This window comes from Ursus maritimus, unplaced genomic scaffold, assembly GCF_017311325.1.
Source record: "Ursus maritimus isolate PB19 unplaced genomic scaffold, ASM1731132v1 scaffold_31, whole genome shotgun sequence".
Lineage (NCBI taxonomy): Eukaryota > Metazoa > Chordata > Mammalia > Carnivora > Ursidae > Ursus > Ursus maritimus.
The window spans coordinates 17,922,663-17,939,661 of NW_024425675.1; the positions used below are offsets into that span (position 1 = coordinate 17,922,663).

The 16,999-nt window shown below is 37.6% G+C and overlaps 1 protein-coding gene across 1 annotated transcript in view; it reads left to right on the forward strand.

Annotated features, from left to right (window-relative positions):
• CUBN (cubilin) overlaps window positions 1-16,999 on the forward strand; it is a 256,759-nt gene that overhangs the window by 179,646 nt on the left and 60,114 nt on the right. Inside the window, exons 49-54 of the mRNA XM_008692037.2 lie at window positions 4,836-5,007; window positions 6,063-6,269; window positions 8,779-8,928; window positions 10,702-10,823; window positions 11,381-11,606; window positions 13,288-13,475. Of these exons, the coding sequence (XP_008690259.2) occupies window positions 4,836-5,007; window positions 6,063-6,269; window positions 8,779-8,928; window positions 10,702-10,823; window positions 11,381-11,606; window positions 13,288-13,475 (1,065 nt within the window). The remainder of the gene's footprint in view (window positions 1-4,835; window positions 5,008-6,062; window positions 6,270-8,778; window positions 8,929-10,701; window positions 10,824-11,380; window positions 11,607-13,287; window positions 13,476-16,999) is intronic.

Below are 16,999 nucleotides of genomic sequence, written 5' to 3' on the forward strand. Positions count from 1 at the left end.
GAAATCCCATCTTTACCGGGGCCCAACGGGCCCTAGGGTATCTGCATCTTGTCTCAAAACCCCCCTGCCCTTTTGCTTACTATGACCCAGACTCACTCACTTCCTTTTGGGTCCTTGAATCTAAGATGTTTGATACCCCACTGACCTGTCCCATGGCCTCTGGACTGTGCCTCCGCAATGGCTGCCTGTTTCATTCTCTCTTCATTCCTGGCTCTTCAAAATGACCTGATCCCTGAAACCCTACATTAAATAGAATCCATCCTGGCCCATCCTGTTCCCTGCATTATTGCTTTCACAGCACTTCACACCAACTGACACCCCATGTATTTGTTTGTTTGTCGGTATATTGTCTGCTCCCACCACCAGAAAGTACGCTCTATTAGGACATGCTGTGCGTTTTATTCACTGCTGAATACCCAGTGCCTGGCACATAATAGAAACAGTAATTATTGACTGAATGAATAGAAGTACTATCATTATCCTTTTTTAAAAACAAGACACTTTTGGGACAGCTGGGTGGCGCACTTGGTTAAGCATCTGCCTTCAGCTCAGGTCATGATTCTAGGGACCTGAGAAGGAGCCCTGCACAGGGCTTCTTGCTCAGCAGGGAGCCTGCTTCTCCCTCTGCCTGCTGCTCCCCTTGCTTGTGCACGAGCTCTCTCTGTGTGTGTGTGTCAATAAATTAATAAAATCTTAAAAAAAAATAAGATACTTTTTTTTCAATTTAATTGTCTCCTGTTGGGTAGTGAATTTCAAAAATATAAAACATCTTTGTATGTTAGTCTAATAGTTCGTATTGCCTTAAAATGACCATATTCAAACTTCAGATTTTGCTCCCTAGTTCTAACACCTGAAGGACTGAAATGTTGTCTTTTATCAGGTATTAAAAACTATGGGACCCTGTGTACTTTCTTCTATTTGAAAGCCAGGGAATTTTGGACTAAGCTTGCTTATTTTAAAGGGAACACTTTCCCTCTATTTTCTACTGAATATATCTCTATATATCTATATTTATGTCTATATAAATTTATATCTGTATCTATTTATATCTATATAAATTTATATTTATATCTATAGATATGTATCTGAGATCATGACCTGAGCCGAAACCAAGGGTCGGATACTTAACTGACTGAGCCACCTAGGCACCCCTCCATTAAATATATAGAGAAGCATGAAGTAGGAAAAAATTAGCTACTCCTAGTATACCATATTTTGATACATTTTCTTATCCTTCCTTGGCAATGAATATATTATGTAGTTGTAATAATGTGGCATAAATTCATTTGCACACTAATTTTAATCTATTATTCTGATTATAAACATAATGGGTGCCTATTGAACAGATTTTGGAGAGTTCAAAAAATAAAAAATATAAAAAATACTTGAAATTCTACCTACCCATTGCTAAAATTTTGATGTATGCAACCATTTATTTCCCTTTGAAATTCTTTCCATAATTGAGATTATATTGAATATAATGATTATGAGGAATCTTATGAGTAGAATTTTCACATGCCCCACAGTAAAGATAACATGAACAGTCATAGTTTCAGAGCTCAAATAATAAAATAAAATTTACAGCATTATCCACACATTTTGATCACGTCTTACTTGTCATTTTCCCATCTCTGAATCATAGGTGCCAAAAGCATCTACTTTCAGCTCTTTTAGTTACTTCTCAGGGTGTGTCTGTCATTATTTCAAAATAATATTCCTATTCTGCTACTTTTTTTTTTTGGTCTTAGACATCATCTCTCCACATGCAACTATGGGAGATGAGGGTTTAGCTCTCTTCACAGTCCACCCCCACCACACACACACCACAGATGCTCACAGGGTTACGCACAGTTCAGACTCCCCCAACTTCCTCCCAAAATGCATACGTCACAGATTTTGTTTAAATTGCTCTTCAATGTTTACATTATTATGATTATACAACTATAGCCATGTAGTATGCTATGGTAGCATTTGCTTTTGTTTTTCTGATTAATAACAATAATCACGTCCTTTTTTACATTGAGTTTTTTATGCACATATCACTGATTCTTCCACACGCTTTCACTCCAGGGCTACATCCCCACCGTGTATAGTAAAGCACATCCACCAGTTCATTGATTTTCTTTAGCAATATCCTTCCTTGAGCCCTTTTCCATCAGCTGCAAGCCCGATGCCAGCTGTCGTGCAGGGCATTCCCTTCTCCCTCGACTTTGCACGCTCCTTCATTCCCCTCTTGGGCTGGACACCTGACGCCATGACATGTGCGATATGTGCATTATCCTGTCTTGGTTCATTTCCTTTTTTTGGTGAGGCGTATGTTCTTGTATCTCCATTAGGAAGTGGGCATGGACGATAAGGTTTTTGAGAAGTTGTATACCTGGAATTATCCTTATATTACAATTGTTTTTTGAATATACTATGTATATTAAAATATATGTATTTGATATATTCCCATATGTATATAAATATAGTAATCATAATTTTGAATTTTTATGTTGCTGCTTTTGAGGTCCATTTCCTTCAATTTCCTGTTTCCTATTTACGTATGTTGATTGGTCTCTGTCTTTTACATTAGACACCCTTAAATGTCTAATGACCCTTGGCTATTTATTCATATTTAAGAATGAAGTACTAAAATGCTGCTCGGAAGCTCTGTGTGCATGGAATTGTCAACTTATGGTCTTCGTTGGGTTGGGGGGACTTGACCACTTAATTAGGAGAAACTACAAATGTCATATCTACAGGACTTTTCTCCTGGGGAGGCTAAAGCTCCAACAATAACTTTCAGAATTAATTTCTTATGAATCTTTAATATCATGTCCACATTCTTTTTCTTTGAGATATATTTTTATAGGTCCAATGTTTGTTTTGTTTCTTCTTCACTCTGATGTAAATAAGGGGATGTGGCTTGCCCTTTGCCCACACTTTATCACTTTGAGAACTTCTCACAAAAAAGCAGGGGTGAGGGGGGAGAAAGAGAGAAGAAGGAAAAAGAGAAGGAGAGGCAGAAAGAAAGAGACAGACAGGAAGAGAGAGAGATAAAAGAAAAGGAAAGGAAAGGAAGAAAAGAAAAAAAAGAAAAGAAAGGAAAAGAGAAAAGAGGAAGGGAGGGAGGGCAAAGGGAAACTTCCTGAGATCTACAGGTTGAGTGAGGGCAGCCTTCAGTGCACTGCCTCTGGATTAATACCTTATCCAGCCACCTGAGCATACAGTTCCTCCAAACCTGCTTATCGACTCTGTCCAGATGGAGAAGAGGCAAAGGTACACCATCCAGCATGCACTACAATGAGATATGTGCCTGACTTTATTCCTGCATATAGCAAATTTCAGAGCTTGTCCTGAATCTCAAATGCCTACTTCCTGTCCCATTGTTTTCTGGGAGTTGTAGTTTCTGAGTACAATCACTAGTGGAGGAGGAAAGTGGAAACAGCACTTTGGTTGCCTCAAAGACAGGAGTTCATGTGATAAATGGCTGCCTGAACAATTGTTAGTCATTGTGACTCTAAGCTCAGGGTGGACATTGGTGCAACGATAACCGCCATTGATCAGGGTTTCTGACAAGTTCCATTAGTCTGCAGTTGCTGGTAATCCCTTTTGATTCTGGTAATATGTTGCCCATTCCTGTTTTCAGTATTATTGAAATTTTGTCATCTTCTGTTTCCTTATACATTACTTCATGGTTTGGAATCAGAGGGATGCTTTAAATCCAATTTTATTATCACTAGTTCTTTGAACTGAAGCAAATTGCATAACCTTTCTGAATTCTACTGTCTTACTCTGGAAAACAGGGATGATATTATGTGTCTGAGAGGGTACTGTGCTAATTGAATAAAGTAATGCAAGTAGGCTATTAGCAGAGTCTGGCATTTTGTTGGTGCTCAGTAAGTGATAGAAACACTGTGTCTGGTCCTGTGAGTCAGAAGACACTTTAAACCAGAAGCCCTCACAGAGCTCAATTTCATGATCAATTTTAGTAAATTAAAAAGCTCACATCTTTGTTATGGAGTGCATTCTTCTCCTCCATATCTCCTAATGTTAGGCTCTGAATCATTATTTCTAGATTATTTCGTGATGATTCACGTCCTTTTTAAAAAAGAGGAATATCAGCTACTCAATCAGTCAATTATTCTTTAGTTACTTCTGGATCTTTCCCAAACGTTAACAACCAGGCATCCTGAAACTCCCTTGGTTTTGCACAGAAGTCGAATAACACTTTGCAACTATCATAAATATGTGCATCACTAGAATTATTAATATTTTGGAGCCAGCATGCCTCTAATCCATTTTTTTAAATTCAAATTAATAAGAAAATTGAGGCTTTGGATCTCTAAGTACTTAGGAAAGAACTATTATATTGAGATTGATTTTTTTAAAGTTACTTCTCAAGGCATTTAAAAATATTTGAGTTACTATATGCTTCGAGTCATCAAAGACTAACATTTAAGGCTTCATTCCAAATATCAAAGGTCCCGATACATTGTTAAGAAAAATGGTCCATCGATGAACTCTCTGAACTAAGATGTAAGCATGTTGGTCTAATTTCCATTTCGAGCACGGTTTCCAGCTACAGACAGTACTGCAGTTTTTCATTTGTCACCACATGGCAGGAGGGCATTACTGTAATACTTTCATTTTAGTGAAATGACCCTGAGGCCACAGAATGTGCTTCGGGTAACACAGTGGCTTATGGCACCGGGCGAAGAGCCCATACTGTTAAGTAATTCCTTTTAGCACAGAGTTTCCTTCTAAGGAAGTGTATCGGGGCTGTGAATATAATCTTCTAGGAAACAGTCAGATGGACAGCGTGACTAAAGGTTAAACTGTTTTTGCAACAGATACTCAATGGCATTAGAAGTAACTCACCCCAGCTGGAGGAACTGTGTAGTAGTGTGAACGTAAGCAACACCATCAAATCTTCAGGCAATACAATGAAAGTCGTGTTTTTCACTGACGGATCGAGGCCCTATGGAGGCTTCAGTGCTTCCTACACATCCAGCGAAGATGCAGGTAAGGGAAGATGTTGTAATCGTGGGCACTGCGGGTGTCCCACAGCTACTACCCACAGCACAGGAGCCATCTATTTCCTTCATAGATCAGAATTACACCTGGGATCTTCTGCATAAGGCAAACATGTATAACTAGATAGAAAATCCATCACAGACAGGAAAAAAAAAATGCTCTGGTTTCAGAAAGCTGCTATTGTGAGTTAAAAACATTTAAAAATGCTGTTGGGAAATCTGGCTCAATTCCATCCAATGTTGCCATTATGTTGGTTGCCCATTCTGCAGTCCTTGGTCAATTATTTTGTGTTGAATGAGACCTTCAACTTAGAAGGTAACTGACTCCCCAAAAGTAACTCATTTAATTAAAGATAGCCAGATTTTATTGTTTCTTAGTCATCCATCTGTATACATATTTTTCCAGTGTAAATGAATGAGGGTTCACATTTGATACAGAGTATTTAAAAATTAAGCAAGATACAGCGTTTCTGGTCTAAATATTCTCTTATTTTCTGGTTTGGTGCTATTACCTAAGAGTTTTAAATTTTAGAAAGAGTGGAACTGAATATTTAAAAAACCTTTAAGTTCTTTCATTGATAAGAGGAACATTCATTACCATATGAAAAGGGGCAAGTTCATTGGCACTCGGTGTTGTGTTATCTGTTTGCTCCAATTAAATTCTTGGGTCAAGTGGAGAATTGCTAATGAGAAGCCACTTAGACCACCACTGTAGGTTAGATATTTCTCTAAATTAAATATTAATGAACAATAGGCTTAAGTTAGGAGAAACTGATGCATAGCCAAATCCCTAAATCCCCCTAATCTCCCCTAGAGGAAAATAAAGTTGTTTATTTTTATATATATTTCCAAACTCACAGAAACTTCTTCCATAGTCTGCATGCATGAGCCAGCCCTTCACCCACAATCTTAACTTCACCTAGAAAAAAAACACAAAAGCAATAAAAATCTTGCTGTTGTTATTTTAGTTGTTATTGGGTTGCTCGTATGTTGTTATCCTGTGAATTTCACTCTTACTTTCTCTGTTGCCTTTTGCTTTCTTAGTGTGCGGTGGGCCCCTCACACATTCCCCTGAAGGAAACTTTACTTCTCCTGGCTATAATGGAGTCAGTAATTACTCAAGAAACTTAAACTGTGAATGGACTCTCAGCAATCCAAATCAGGGAAATTCATCCATTTACATTCATTTTGAGGATTTTTACCTGGAAGGTCACCAAGACTGTCAGTTTGATGTCCTTGAGTTCCGAGTGGGTGAGTTCAATCAAGGAAGATGTTCTCCTGTTTGTCCACAGTATTCTTCTTATATATTTAGTGGCTATATATTTACACAGAATTCAAAAGAACGTTGGTCAGAAAAAGCTATATTTTCTGTGTGTACCCAGCTGAGGTAACATGTCCTGTGACCGGTGAGCGAGATGGATCAGAGTTTGCAAGGAGACTCTGTGTTTCATTTAATGTGAGCCTTACCCAGGAGAGATTCAGCTTATCTGTGTTCTCTCTCTCTCTCATTGTTTTAAAAGATTTATTTATTTACTTGAGAGAGAGAGTGAGACAGCACGTGGAGGAGAGGGGCAGAGGGAGAGAGGGAGGGAGACAGAGAGAGAGAATCCTAAGCAGACTCCATGCTGAGCACGGAGCTTGACAGGCAGCTCCATCCCATGTCCCTGAGATCATGACCTGAGCCAAAACTTAGAGTCGGACTATTAACCGACTGCACCACCCAGGTGCCGCCCCCCCGCCCCGCCCGTCTGTGTTCTCTTGATGAGTACAGGTGGGCCCTCAATGATCTTTCACTACGCAAGACTTCTTTCCTCACGGACTGGAAGTTAGCATGGTCAGAATTGTATCGGTGATTTCCTGAATTTACAGGAATTCTACTCAGAAATCAAAAGAAGCTTGCAATGTACCAGATGGAGAAGTGTGTGGAAGCTACTTGGGGAATTATCCCCCAAAGAGTCAAGTTTGTCTTTGTTTTCATGATAGAAATGGACTGAGGTGTGCTTGGTAAACCATAGTTCTCTTAAAAATTTTTTAAAATCTCCCTTCATGAAAGATGAATCCATTTTAGTCTTCCTTGCAGTTGAGTCCTGAGTCGTGGGCGATCCATCAAACTGCCTCCATTGTTACATTGGCACTCTTTTCCTGGTTTGAAAAAGAGAAGTAAACTAACATGGTAGATCATCTGTGCTATTTAAGGTTCACTGAGTTCCATGTCACTGCAAAACTTTATTTTAAAGGAGGCTGAAAACAGAAGAAACTAACACAGTGAGCTGGTAACAATGTTCTAGGGAGGCTACTGAAGTCAATGCTGACTTTGAGAACATGGTGGACAGAATTTTCAAGGAGAATTTGATGAAGTCTGTGGTCACAGACCAAGGGACTCAGCAGGAAAATTATCTGGGCCCTCCTAAGTAGATGAATCTAAAGAAGATTTATGAAGGAAATGGAAGTTGTAGTTTGAGAATGTTCTCCATTGGATTCTGATAAACCCTCACCACTGCCACCTGGTTCAAAACCACTGGCTTAAAATGCCCGTCGACTAATGAATGGATAAAGATGTAGTGTACATATATGATGGAATATTACTTGGCCACCAAAAAGAATGAAATCTTGCCATTTGCAAAATGTGGATGAAGCTAGAGTATATTATGCTAAATGAAATAAGTCAGTCAGAGAGAGACAAATGTCATGATTTCACTCATATGTGGAATTTAAGAAACAAAACAGATGAACATAGGGGAAGAGAAGGAAAAAGAAAATAAGATAATGGCGGAGAGGGAGGCAAACCATAAGAGACTCTTAACTATAGAGAACAAACAGGGTTGCTGGAGGGGAGGCGGGTAGAGGGCTGGGCTAAATGGGTGATGGGCATTAAGGAGGGCTCTTGATGTGATGAGCACTGGGTATTATATGCAACTGCTAAATCTCTAAATTCTACTCCTGAAACCAGTACTACACTGTATGTTAACTAACTTGAGTTTCAATAAAAAAACAAAGCAAAACAAAACACCGTTGGCTTATTGAACTAAGCAGAGCAGCTCTATATCAAATTCCAGTCAGTTAAATGCAGTCTTCTCCCTATTCCCCCATTTCAGAGAGAGTTAAAGTACTATATTTTGTTGACTTATAAAATCAACGATGTTGGTCTGACAGAATAAATACAGAACAGATTAATTGTGAGCTCCATAGGTGTTCCATAAAGGTTAATCAAATTACTGTGAGAAGTAATCGTCATAAAAATACTCAGCTCCAAATCCAATAGTTCTTAGCCTAAGTACGGAATATCTTATTCATTTTAGTTGATTAAGTGCAGTGAAGAAATCATTGAAATTTTAGATAATTATCACTTTTATCTTGATGATATATTTTGTCACTGTTGGCATTATATTTTTTACTCCCTTAAAAAAGGCACATCCAAATATTTTTTAAATTAATTGTATCTCTGTTTAGGTATGCTGAAATAATTATGAAAACACAAATTGGAACAAAATGGCACCTACAATAAAGATGCCTATACTAAAAAAGCATGGGGGTTTTTTGTTTGTTTTTTTGTTGTTTTTACTCTGTTGGAGGGACTCTTTCTTTTGCAGTTGATGAAGATAGAAAGTAACGTTGTAAAACATCTGCTGTTAAATCAGAATTCCAATGTGTGTCAGTAAATACCTTGAAATGTTCTTTATTATTTGTTCCTACTGAATTCATTGAATATATTTCTCAAAAGCTATATAAATAATGGCATTTGGTGTGCTATTTTGTTCAGGTAATGCTGATGGGCCTCTGATGTGGAGACTTTGTGGACCTTCAAAACCTACAGTGCCACTGGTTACACCTTATCCTCAGGTGTGGATACACTTCGTCACCAATGAACGTGTAGAACATGTTGGATTCCATGCAGAGTATTCTTTTACAGGTAAGACTTGTGATTAAGCTCTCAAACTCTGGCAATATAATAGATAATAATCTTTTCCATAAAGATCTCACATGTATTTTGTTAGATTCACTTCTAGGTAGCTATTTTTTTGTTGCTAATCTCAAGGAGATATTCTAAATTACATCTTCTAATTGGTTGTTGCTGATATCCAGGAATTTTCAAATTTTTATATATTGATCTCTAGCCCAGGGATTTTGCTATACTTTTATTAATTTTGGTATTTTATCTGTAGATTATCTTTGGTTTTTCTGTATGAACAATCATATTTTCTGCAATGATGATTTTTTTTCTTTCAGCTTCAAAACTTCATTTCTTTTTCTTGTCTTATTTCACTGGTTAGGCCACCATCATGTCAAATGGAAAGGATGACCTCATGTGAAAGCCTGTGACCCTTTATTGTTAAATATATTGATTTCTCTTAGGGTTTTCAATAAATACTTCTTATCAGATTAAAGAAAGTCCCTTCAATTGTTAGTGTACAGTTTTTTTTATTCTGAATGGATGTAAGATTTTATCAAATGATTTCTCTCCATCTATTGAGATGATTCTCCTTTCCTCCTTTTAATGTATTAACATGATAAATTATATATTAAAAGACTTTTCTCTTGTTAAGCCATCCTTTAATTTCCAGGATAAACCCTACTTGGTTATGATGTGTGTTTTGAACATACTACGAGACATTATTTGCTAATGTTTTGTTTTGGATATGTATCTGTGACATTCAGTTTGTATCTGAAAATTCAGTCCAAGACAGACAGCACTGCTCTTTGCTGCTTCTCTGGGCCATCAGAATTTTTCTAGTCCCTTTCACTAATATGGCAGTTCTTTTAGAGTCTCAACATTATGTAAAAGTCTCAACTCCAGCCCTTCCTTTTGTGTGGGTCCAAGGCCACAGTTCTGCATGGCCATCAAGACCTTAGATCTTGACCTCTGGGGCCCACATCTTGGTTCTACATCCTTTCAGACTGACATATTCTCAGTTCAAGATTATCCCTCAGAATTTGAGTATACTTATTTTTTTTTTAGATTTTAGAAATTCTCTTTTTTTCCTATGAAGTTTGTCTATGAATCAATATATATTTTGGTTGTAGTTTTATCTAACATTTCTCTGTTATAATCAAATAGTTGATTGGGAGAGGGAATAAGATTGATTAACCATCTTGCCAGTTGATTTTTCTTTATTGGATTAAAAGAGGAGAGCTACGCTTCAGAAACAGTATTACTCATGTGGAAAATCAGACAATCTTATGCTGTAAAGATATATCCGTTCTTCAACTTGCTATGCTAATGTATACTTTGATAGTTGACTACAGACATAAGTGCTTCTCATCAAATGACAAATTCTTTAGTTATGGTATGGATCATATTCTTCAAGCTTGTATTTATTTTTACTGGTCTCTTTTTTCAAGAAAGGCAGTGTTATTTACTTTGTCCCTAGTCAGAGTGTCAGTTATACGCACATCGAATTATTCGCCATTTCTGGTACAGATTATCTTCCTTCTCCTTTGTCCTAAACATGATCCTGTCTTCCCCGTGTGATTCTGTTTAATTCACACTATATGAGATTCTGTTTATTTCTTATCTTCCACCCAGTTTTACTTTGCCTTTATATACTTTCATCTATTTATTGATTGATTGCTTTTTTAAAATCATAAAGTATGATGGCTGTAAGACCCACTTCCTTTGGCTTTGCAGAGCTTTTTTTGTTTGTTTTCTTGTATCTTATTTAGAAGTTTACAAATCTAATTTCAGACTGTGGTGGAATACAGCTGGGTGAGAATGGAGTGATCACAAGCCCCAACTATCCAGCCTCTTATGACAGCTTGACCCATTGTTCCTGGTTGTTGGAAGCCCCTCAAGGCCATACCATCACTGTGAGTTCTGACTTTGTTCTAGAACAAAAATGCCATGTCCTCTGTGGAAACAGAGTTCTTTAAATAAGCAAGCAATTAGAATAGGTTTTGATTCTGTGATCAGTTCATTTTCTCCCCAAAATCTCATTAGAGTACAGACATCTGCAAGTATTCAGTGACTGAAGAAATCTCTTTTGCAAGCATAGAAGAAGAAGATGTATATATGTGTGTGTGTGTGTGTGTGTGTGTGTGTGTGTGTGTGTGTGTGTGTGTATACACATATATATGATATTCCCATCCAGGAGAGAAGTATAATCATGTTCTTGATATGAGTTGGCATCCCAGCCCACTGGACTGAAAAGGTCCCCCTAGTGACTCCAGTTCCAGGGAGAAATATCCCCTCTCAAAATTTCCAAAAGAACCCCCAGTAAGGAAAAAGAGAGGAGGGCAGGGGACAGTCAAAGACATTAATATAAAATTATATAAATTAAAACAAAGTAAAAGGTTTCTGAGGACCTTATCTAACTTTAGGTAGCTAATCTCACTTACAACTCAGAGCACCTCATTTTCTCCTGCAGCTTACGTTTAGTGACTTTGATATTGAAGCCCATGCAACCTGTCTTTGGGACTCTGTCACTGTCAGAAACGGTGGTTCTCCTGGATCTCCCATAATAGGACAGTACTGTGGAAGTTCAAACCCCAGGACAATCCAGTCTGGTTCCAACCAGCTGGTGGTGATTTTTAACTCGGACCATTCGGTGCAAAATGGTGGGTTTTATGCCACGTGGAACACACAGACTTTAGGTAAAAGAAACATTCTCTGCACTTTTTAAATTGATATGCTTTTAAAATTTATTAGATAATGTAATAAGTATGCATTTTATATCTACTCTGTTAGACTCAACTCGGACTCTTTATACAAGTCATCTCATGTAGCACCTTTGTAAGGAAGATGCAATAGCCATACATATTTTCTCCATTTTATGTGGATGGAAACTGGGGACAAATGGGTTGATAGTTTTCACAGTCATGGAGCTAATAATTGGTAGAGTCAGGATTTGAATACAGATAGTGGGGCCCAGAAATCTGATCTTAACACTTCACCATGTTGCCTACATAGGCAAAAGGGCATGGCATAACCAGAGAATCAAAAATAATAGAAAATATGTGTTGGAATCACAAGTAGTTTCAGAATATTTGGAACTTGGAGGCAGAATGCTGAGTGGTAAGCTGAGAGCAGGAAATTAAATGGTCCATATCATGAAGAGCCTTATCTTCTAAACTGTCCCTTGAGTAATGGGGAGCCATTGAAGAGTTTTGAGCAGCAAAGTGACCAGACTTGTGATTTAGAATGATGCTTTGTATGTGGCAAAGTATAATAGATTTGATTTCAAAAGGGTAGCTTTTGTGCATATAAAATATGATCTTCATGGAAATTCCCAGAAAATATAAAATTTGCATTGGAGGGGCACCTGGGTGGCTCAGTCGGTTAAGCATCTGCCTTCGGCTCAGGTCAGGATCCCAGGGTCCTGGCATTGAGCTCTGCCAGCGGGGAGCTTGCTTCTTCCTCTCCCTCTGCCACTCTCCCTGCTTGTGCACTCATTCTCTCTCAAATAAATAAATAAAATCTTTTTTAAAAAAAGAATTCGCATTGGATACTTTAGTCAGGATTACTTTAAAGCCTTGCAGTATCACACAGGGCAATTTTTTCTAGGAGAGCCTGAGTTATTATGAAGGTTTTTGTGGAATGAGTCAAACTTGCTCTCATTAAACCACTCGTTGTTGTTGAAGTCAGAGAGGAGTTTTAGGTGCACCATTGGTTTTCCAAGGGCTTAAAAGCAAAAGATACAGGAATACTCTTTAATTTAACTTCATTTTGTTTTGAGTTCATGTTTTTCCTTTTGTCATCTCTTAAGTACATATTTTAATAGTATAAAATCGGTATTTTCTTTCTTTTAATTTATGTCGATTATTTTCATCCATTAGGGTTTCAATATGAACAAACCAGATTGGTTAATGGAAGAATTTTCTCCTCCACAAAATCATTTTCTCTAGTCCTGTATGTTAGAGTAAAATTACAGATGAGTGTAGACTTGTACTCTCATGTGTTCACGGTGAAATAAAATACAGAACTTGGGATTGCTGGTTCACAAATACTATATAGCTTCAAGGGGAGTAAAAAATATTGCCATTGTTTGAAAACAGAATAGAAGTCTATCCTCTTTATGGCAAGGATTAGTGGCCTCGGGTGAGTTCAATATAAGTATAACAAAACAATAACAGCTGAAGCTTCCTCTGGATTCGGGGACCTTACATTTATTGAGAGTTCTTGTCGTATACCTGCCCCGAAGGCCAGTGACTCATACGTAAGAAAAGAGAAAACCTAAAATCTCACATATAGAAATGCATCTCCTTTGGAAGTCTTGGGCTACGAAAATGGTTATTTTCCTCTCAAATTAATGACTTTTCCATGACAATTTCTCAGGTTGTGGGGGAATACTTCATTCAGATAATGGCACAATCAGATCCCCTCACTGGCCTCAGACTTTTCCCGAGAACAGCAGATGTTCCTGGACAGTCATTACTCACGAAAGTCAACAGTTGGAGATCAGCTTTGACAACAACTTCATGATTCCCAGCGGTGATGGACGGTGTCAGACCAGCTTTGTGAAGGTGAGCACGCTTGGTTATTTAATTGGAGACGAGCTGGTTTTGTGAACATAAACATTTAGACCAGAAATGACTCATTGCCTCTCAAAGTAAGTAAATGGCAATTTTCTTTATGGATTTCTTATATAAAAATGTGAGAAATCTCAACTATTAAGAGTTAAAATTTGAACCACAACATACATATTGCCCTGTGACTTTTCATTTGCTAGTATGTAGGCAAAGTAACTTAATTAAGGAGATTGTTTTCTGGCCTTATTAAATTGTCATGAACGCTTAGTGTTCTTCCTTTCTGCGGAAACTGAGGAGAGAAGGCCAGATTTTTTTGTTGTGTTCGTTCGTTCTTTCTTTCTTTCTTTCTTTCTTTTTTCTTTTTGTTTTTCTTTTCTAATAGATACTCAAGGACAAAATGAATGTAAGGCCGCGTTACAGGCAACATTTAAAGTATGCTATGAAAATTACAGAAGGCTAGACATGTGGCTAGTGGGCCTCAGGAGCCCACAGGCTGAAAAGAACATTTTATTCATGTAAAATTATGGCAATGAGGTAGTCAGTAAGGCTCTCTTTCTCTAAAATTACAAATACTGCTTATGTGGCACTGACCTCACTTTTCATTGACTTATGACTGTGATGGCTGCACGATAAATTCATTCTGATTATGCTATTTGAATCTCATATGTTATATATCTCTAAGAGATCTTTCCATCTTTTAGTGGAAAAGACATTGGCCTTAAGGTCCCATTAGCCTGGACTCCATTCATATCTTTTGCATTTACCACCTGCATATTCCTTTGGGAGTTAATTAAACATTTGGATTTAATTTCTCAACCATAAAATAAAGAGAACAATTTGTCCTTTAATAGGGCTGTTTTAGACATTAGAGGTAATATGAGATAATAACACAAACAGTGCTCAGTACGTGGAATGTGAAACCACCTAATGAATAGTAGTGGCATTTTACTGTTGATGTTATTATTTTATGTCATCTTTCAAATTATGTTTTATATCTAACTGATCTCTGCTTACTGGTTAAATAAAAATCCCATACTTTTACAAAATATGTGTATAACAGAACACATCTAATACGACTTTCCCTAATTGCTTTTCTCACAAAGCAAATGAACTCTCTCATGGACTCTGTCTCATGTGCTGAGTAAACTTCAAATGTATAGACATATGTAAAGCATTGCAAGTTCATCAGTCATACAAATGGAATCTGAAAATTACTTAGGCCCATTTCTCCTCTTGATCGGGTGGGAATCCCTCTGACATCTGGCAAAACCAACACAACTGGCAGGTGGGATCCATTTGGAGCCCTGCCCAAACTAAATGGCCTGGGAAGTACTCTTCTCCTGCCAAGGCTGAGCCTCCTGATTCTGCCAGGAGACACTGAAGAGGGCAGAACCAACAAGAGGGACCAGCCCCAGCAAGCAACCCTTAACCTCTCACCTTATACAAACATTAACTCAAAATAGACCACACCCTAAAATGTAAGATATGCAGCTATAGGCTTTTAGGGAAAAAAAAAATAGCCCAAAGTTGTCAAAACCTAGAGATAAGTGAACATTTCTTAGACTAAACATCTAAAGAATAATCCACAAAAGGAAAATTGATTACTCTTACTTCATCAAAATTAAAAATCTTTTGATTTGTGAAAGCCTGTGTGAAGAGAATGGAAAGACAAGCCACAGACTGGGAGAAAAGATGTACAAGCCACCTCACCTGTCTGACAATAGGCTACGATCAAGAATATATACAGAACAGTCAAACCCAACAGTAAAAATACAAAGAATCCAACTAGAGTATGGGGAAAAGATTTGAACAGATATTTCACCAAAAAGGATATGTGGATGGTAAATAGACAATGGAAAGATGTTCAACATCACTAGCCATTGGGAAAACTGAGAATTAAAACCACAATCAGGGATTGCTACACAGCTATCAGAATGCCTAAAATAAAGAATAGTGACAAGATCAAATCCTGGCAAGGTGGCGGAGAAGCTGTATCACTTACTCATTGCTAGTGGGAATGTAAAATGGTACAACCACTCTGAAAATGGTTCAGCAGTTTCTTATAAAACTAAATATGCACTTGCCGTAAGATCCAGCAATTGCCCTCTTAGACATTTATCCCAGAGCAATGAAAATTATGCTGGCATAAAAATCCATATACAAATGTTGATAGCAGCTTTATTTGTTAATAGCCCAAAATTGAATTCAGTGCACATGTCCTTCAATGGGTGAATGGTTAAACTAACTAGCACATACCTACCAGGGAATGCAAATCCTCAGTAAAAACAAACCAACCATTGAGAGAACAACCATTTGGATAAATCACCAGGGAATCACGCCAAGGGAAAACAGCCAATACCCAAAGGCTACATAGTCTCTTGTTCCATTTACATAACATTTTTGAAATCACAATAGTTAGAAATGGAGGACAGCCATAGGTTAGAAAGATGGGGGTGTGGGGTGAATTGTTTATGATTTTAAAAGGGCAACTCTGGGGACCCTTATGGTGTTGGGCCTCTTCATCATCTTGAACATGGTGGTACATAACTAAGTACACACACACACACACACACACACTCACATGCACGAGTACAAGTAAAACTGAGAAATTAAGTACAATCTGTGGACTGCATCAACGCCAACATCCTGCTTATGTTATTATACTATAATTTTGCAAGATGGCAATGTTGGGGGACACTGGGGAACGTGTACAAGGGATTTCTCTACATGATACCTTACAACTGCATGTGAATCCGTAGGTATCTTAATAAGCAATAGTTTTTTAAAAAGTTGAATGATAAAATATCATGTGCAGGCTGACTTATGCAAAACCTGAAGATAAGTCAGAAAGTTTTTGACTTAATGACAACTTGATGACGTTCTGTAGGTCAAATATGGTTTTGGTGAGTCGTGGGTTATATAGGCAATGAAAAGAGCTCTTGACTGACAAGGCAGCAGTGACTATTGACTAACTCTTTACCATTATTATCATTACAACACTTATGTTCCTCGACCAAAAGGTAGGATGTCAGATCCATAATTAATGACTTCAGGAAAGTATAAGCGCTTGATCATTCTTGAAGTCCTTAATTAAAACACTTGAGATTCTTTATTAAAAGTTTTAGCTGTCACTTTGCCTTTTCAGTAATGTTGTAAAAATAGTGTATGCAGATATCTATCTCCCAGTAAGGCATATGTATAATTCTTAAAAATCTGAATAGAAAGTTTCTGTAAACTATTTTCCTGGATAGTTAAGGTGGTGGTGGTGGGGCAACTTAAAGGGGATATTACAGAAATTTGAAAGTGTGTATTTCTTTCCTGAGACTTTTTTGATTTTAGGTATTTGGCAGAACTGTGCCTTTGTTCTTAGTAGCTCCCATGACAGACCCCTTCTATATCTAATGAGTGACAAACATCATTTGACTTCAGTAATATAACTAACGGCTGGATATCCAGGGTTTGAAAATCATTGGAAATGATACGGCTTTAAAGAACCGAGAAATAGTAAATCAGCTTTA